Below are 5,301 nucleotides of genomic sequence, written 5' to 3'. Positions count from 1 at the left end.
TAGTGAATCGATGCGTTTTTGTAAGAAAAATATCCATATTCAAAACGTAATAATCACTTTAATCTAGCTTGTGCCAACAGTTGTACACGGAAGCAGCTCCGGGAGGATGACGTAAGATGTCGCTACATTAAATTGATCATTACGTTTTAAATATGGTTATTTTTCGTACAAAAATGCATCGATTCGCTACAGGAGGCCTTTGTTCACCCACCGGAGCCGTGTGAGGCACTTTTTATTATGGATGGATGCACTTTATTTCACTTCTTTTGGACTGATGAACCGCAACATCCGCTGACTGCCATTAAACAGCTTGGAAGATCAAAGTCAATTTATAATATAACTCCGACTGGATTCGTCTGAAGAAGAAAGTCATATACACCTAGGATGCCTTGAGGGTGAGTAATTCATGGGCTAATTTTCATTTTTGGGTGAACTAACCCTTTAAGGCTACAGTTATGGCCATGGCTGACTGCATGAATCTTATGGGGCTTGCTTCACTCAGAAACATTTTTAGCCATAACACCACTCTACAAGTTAACATCACCTACTAAATAACTACTTGATATTGTGTTGCATAAAAAGTGATGGAGTCACTTCAATGTAGCCTTCATCTAAAGCAACATATAACAATAATAGTGACAATCCATCTGAAGCTCTCTGTTGTTGTGGAAGAGGACAAACCCCTACCAGGTGTCACACCTGCCACTTCCAAGCAGCCAGCCTAAAAACATTGCCAATATACCACTGGTAACAATTTACAATAAGTTTCTATATGTTAAAAGTAATTCATGCAATAGATGACATGAAATAGCAATGAAAAATACTTTTACGGCATTTATTAATCTACTTTGTTAATGTTATTTTTACATATAGCTACTAATAGCCTATATCTTTAACATTTCAAGTTACAAATATTAACATTACTAATATTAGCATTATTATTACTTAATGCACAATGAATGAACAAGAATTAACAATAAATAATATTACAATTAGCCAATATTATTAAATGCTGTTCAGTGCTTTCATGACACCTAATGTCAACAAACATAACGTTTGGTAAAGTTGACACACCACCTTTATGTAGTATAATCTGAAAGACAACAAAAGCAGGTCATTTTTTGTAAGTCTGCTTTAAAACAGGCAGGTTAATGCATCGTGAGACATGACATATTGACTCAAGGTCTGTCTGCTTTGCTGGAAGCTGCTGATCAAAGTTCTCAGTGTGCTCTGTGTGTGTCTGTCCACTCCTCCAAAGGTCAAAAAGGCCATATTGTTGGTGGTAAAAAAAAATAAATACAAAAAAAACATACTTGTGTGTTTGCAAAATCACTGAGCCAGATACAAGGACCAAGGCAGAGATACACACCAGTGCTTAATATTAAGTTCCCATTCACAAAAGAAAGAAACATCCAGCACTTTCTGGATTAAGATCAAGTGCCTAAACTCCAGCCGAAGCTACATTTCTAATAGGGATTCAGCGGCTGTATGCAAACAAACCTCTTACTCTGTCTTAAGCGCACTGCAGCATCAGATGACATTTGTAGAGAATGACAATGGAAATCCTAAAGGGACAGTTTACCCAAAAACGAAAACTCTGCCATTTACACACCCTAACCTTTTGTTTCTTCCAAACTTGTGTGACTTTCTTTCTTCTCAAAAGGAGATAGGCAGAATGACAGGTCCCTAACATTTCCTTTTGTGTTCCTCAGAAAGTCAGTCATTTAGGTTTGGAAAAGTATAATAATTTTCGTTTTTGAGAGCACTTTCCTTTTAATTTCTTCGACCAGATGCCAATGTAAACAAAATCACATCTTAAAAAAAAAACTGCTAAAGTATAGTCACATCTCAACAATCAGACAAAAACAATTAGCACATTTCACAGTGAGATTAACTTGGGTATATAAAAACCAAGCATAACTGGATTGTGTTCATAAACCAGTCATCATAAAAATGTTACATTCATTAGTCTAGCCTACAGTTGTGATCACTAAATATAAATGCATAATAGACAACTATATAACAAAACAGCTGACCATAATGTACAAACACTGTAAAAGTGCTAAATGTCTGCATGGGAAGTGAAATGATCTTGACTGTTGTCAACTCACCTCCCACTTCCTCGGCGCTTTCCAGCAGAATATCTTTGGTAAAATTAGAGATCTGCCCGGTGAAAGAAGACAAGCTTCCCCCGACCTGACCCAAACTCTGACCCAGGCCAGAGCCTAACCCTCCCAGCCAAGACGACATGATGATCTAACCCTTAATCACCGACACGGGCCTTTCAGACACACAGACAACAATGCATTGACAGCACAGATCCGTGCGAGCGAGGGCTTCATGTACTCAAGCTAATTAATAATTAGCCTTTGTTATTAATAGACGTAATAATTAACCAGCGGCGGATCCGGATTCCAGCTGGTTCAAAACTTCATGACATAAATAAATACAAAACGCCGAGTTATACGTGTTAAATCCACAGGAATAACGAAGACCTGGTCGCCGGGTTATATACACATATGGACAGGCAGGTTTCTGGTACGGGTTTGTTTTGGGTCGCTGTGTTTTTCACGCGGATAAAGTGCCAGCTCGACCGCGGCCATCACAGCCGGACTAATCATCCGTCAGCGGAGACGTGGACAGCACAGATGGATTATGGGACGGTGGAGGACCAACACAATGCAGCGCACTCTTTTCACGCATTAACAGCGACGCCACTGGACAGAAAGAGTCCTGCAATCATGTGATAAAACACTCCAACTTTTTGTTTTGGCCAAGTTTTGTCTATAATATATCCGAGGCCATAATCGAAGTTTTTTTGGGGGTGTGTCAAATATGATAATATTTATATATTATACGATGGCATTTTTTTATTTCAATATATTATAAGTATATAACATACACTAGAATTCAATTATTTCTCAAGCACCAAATCAGCATATTAGAATGATTTCTGAAGGATCATGTGACACTGAAGACTGGAGTAATGATGCTGAAAATACAGCTTTGCAACACAGGAATAAATACCTTAAAAAAGAAAAACCGTCATTTTAAATTGTAATAATATTTCACAATATTCCTGTTTTTACTGTATTTTTTAATACAATGCAGCCTTGGTGAGCATAAGAGACAATCAAAAATCTTACCAACCCCAAACCTTTGAATAATATATAATCATGTATGTATGTATAATTTATTAGATATTAAAATATATGTTATTTTTATTTTAATAATGAATTATAAAATATAATATATAATACATTTACTGTAGTAACTTCTACATTTTCCTCATTATCACCACTGAGTACTTCTAAGAATAGAGAGTGACAAAAGTAGCCGGGAGAATTAAGATTATGTCCACGTTAATATTTATTAAGATAAATATACAGTGTGAGGAACACAATCTGTTATTTCCTGTAACAAAAATAGTCATGATTACATTTGCGTGAAACAGAGATGGATAAAAGACAAAAGATTCTCAACTGAATAAAACCACACCTTTAAATTACACCTTAAATATTTCACTTTATACTGTTCTTAACACTCACGCCAAATTTTACTCAAAGCATTCAATCATGTATGGGCCAAAACAGAAAATAAATGAGGTGAATGAGGGGAAATGCGAGAGAAACCGAGTCACAGAGAGAGAGAAAGAACCGCCAACAGCATGTCTGTGCAAATTGAAGATGAATGCATACTGAGCCACTGTACAGCAGCCTGAAATTTCCCTAAGCTTAACCTTTATTAACCCTTACTAATCTCAAACAGGTTATTATGTGTTATTACAGGTAGAAAGTCCTTTATCTCCCATCAGGATGATTGTGATGCATCTCTGGTGTGTATGTCAAAAGGACAATCATTACCCAAAGGTGTAGTAGTGCCTGGATAGAAAAAAGATTAAGAACCATAAATAAACACAACCTCATCCTGCTTTTCCTTAAAACTTTTAATTCTTCATTGTAACTTTGAAGTATTCCTTAATGTGCTGTGTACTCACCATATAAATAATAACAAAAACCCTGGCCATGGGGTAACGTCTGAGAAAGATTCCTAGACGTATACTGAATGAAAATATTAAAAAAAACACACATTTTAATACTATTGGGACACTGTAAAATACATTTAGAAAACACACACAAAAAGGATTTCCAGGGACTCAATTACCTGCAGCGGTCGATGGTGCTGGCCGCTTTACGAACCTTCCCATACACTCCTGTACCCGGTCCGTCTGCATCATTAAACAGGATTGGTGTGTTCCTCTGCCTAGCACCTATACACACAAAAACAGTCACACACAATCATGTTGGGCTTCAAAGTATCAAAAGTTCAATTATTCTACACAAAAAAGCTTGAGTTAAGTGGTTTGATGCAGCGTTAATTTTATTATTAATATGAAAAATGTCGTTTTTATTATTAATTTGAATTAACTTTTGTTTTTATATTTTCTGTTTTCATTATAATTTTACACAAAGTTTTATTAATTTTGCTGTTTTTATACTTTTAATTTTAATTGTAATCATGCAGTGCACTGACCTGGTCCCTCCATGGCAGCCATGTTGATATGCGAGCCGCTGTTCTGACCACCCTGCAGGCTTTTCAGCTGCTGTTCCAGCCTCTCCAGCTGAAAGACCAGAGAGTTTTTCTCTGTGCCAAGGGCTTCTAACATGGTCTGCTTCTGAATCAGTGTCTCTGTCAGCTGGTGCAAACGGCCCTCCAGCTCCGCCTGACTGCTGTTGCTCAGAGCCTTGTTGGTCAGCTAGCAGAGGAATTGCAAAATTCACAATAAAAATTCAGAAAACTTGGAGCATGTGCACAGGTGTTTCTTTTAAAAATATTTTATTATAAAACCTTAATTGCTATTCCTACATGGGTACCTGGTTTCTAAGCTTTTGGATCTCATCTTCTCTGTCTTTGACGCGACCCTGAAGGGTGATTTTAGTGCGATGATGCTCTTCCTCAATGTACTGCAGTTCCTGCATTAAAATGTATCAACATTTACTCCTTATTCAGAATATTCTTCTTTTTTAAAAATAAAACAATGCAACAAACCACAATATACCCACTCTTTCTTTTTTTCTCTCTCTCAATCATGTACCTGTTTGGATCTTTCCAGTTCTGCTTCTATTTCCTGTTTGGCTCTGATCTGCTGGGCATGTTGTTCCTGTACATCTGCCAGCTGTTCTCTCCAGTTTTCGTTCTCTGTGAGTGCCTGGGTTTCCAGATCCTAGAGGAAACACAAGGAAAATCAAATATGCAGTGTGTGTTTATCAGTGTTACAGCTGGCTAATATATATATATATA

The 5,301-nt window shown here is 37.0% G+C and overlaps 2 protein-coding genes across 3 annotated transcripts in view; both read right to left on the bottom strand.

Annotated features, from left to right (window-relative positions):
• LOC107655016 (thyroid receptor-interacting protein 11-like) overlaps nucleotides 1–2,655 on the bottom strand; it is a 23,442-nt gene extending 20,787 nt beyond the window's left edge. The window contains exon 1 of the mRNA XM_016442406.1: nucleotides 2,112–2,655. Within this exon, the coding sequence (XP_016297892.1) occupies nucleotides 2,112–2,250 (139 nt within the window). The 5' untranslated portion in view covers nucleotides 2,251–2,655. The remainder of the gene's footprint in view (nucleotides 1–2,111) is intronic.
• A 706-nt stretch (nucleotides 2,656–3,361) lies between these two features.
• LOC107655015 (golgin subfamily A member 5) overlaps nucleotides 3,362–5,301 on the bottom strand; it is a 6,701-nt gene continuing 4,761 nt past the window's right edge. For both annotated transcript variants that reach the window (XM_016442404.1, XM_016442405.1), the window contains exons 8-13: nucleotides 5,096–5,224; nucleotides 4,875–4,973; nucleotides 4,534–4,756; nucleotides 4,165–4,270; nucleotides 3,998–4,061; nucleotides 3,362–3,881 (exon numbers count right to left, since the gene is read on the bottom strand). In XM_016442404.1, the coding sequence (XP_016297890.1) occupies nucleotides 3,801–3,881; nucleotides 3,998–4,061; nucleotides 4,165–4,270; nucleotides 4,534–4,756; nucleotides 4,875–4,973; nucleotides 5,096–5,224 (702 nt within the window). In that variant the 3' untranslated portion in view covers nucleotides 3,362–3,800. The remainder of the gene's footprint in view (nucleotides 3,882–3,997; nucleotides 4,062–4,164; nucleotides 4,271–4,533; nucleotides 4,757–4,874; nucleotides 4,974–5,095; nucleotides 5,225–5,301) is intronic.

This window comes from Sinocyclocheilus anshuiensis, unplaced genomic scaffold (genome assembly GCF_001515605.1).
Source record: "Sinocyclocheilus anshuiensis isolate Anshui unplaced genomic scaffold, SAMN03320099.WGS_v1.1 scaffold487, whole genome shotgun sequence".
Lineage (NCBI taxonomy): Eukaryota > Metazoa > Chordata > Actinopteri > Cypriniformes > Cyprinidae > Sinocyclocheilus > Sinocyclocheilus anshuiensis.
The sequence above is the reverse complement of the archived record's forward strand: the minus strand, read 5'-3'. Positions and strand labels throughout refer to the sequence as shown.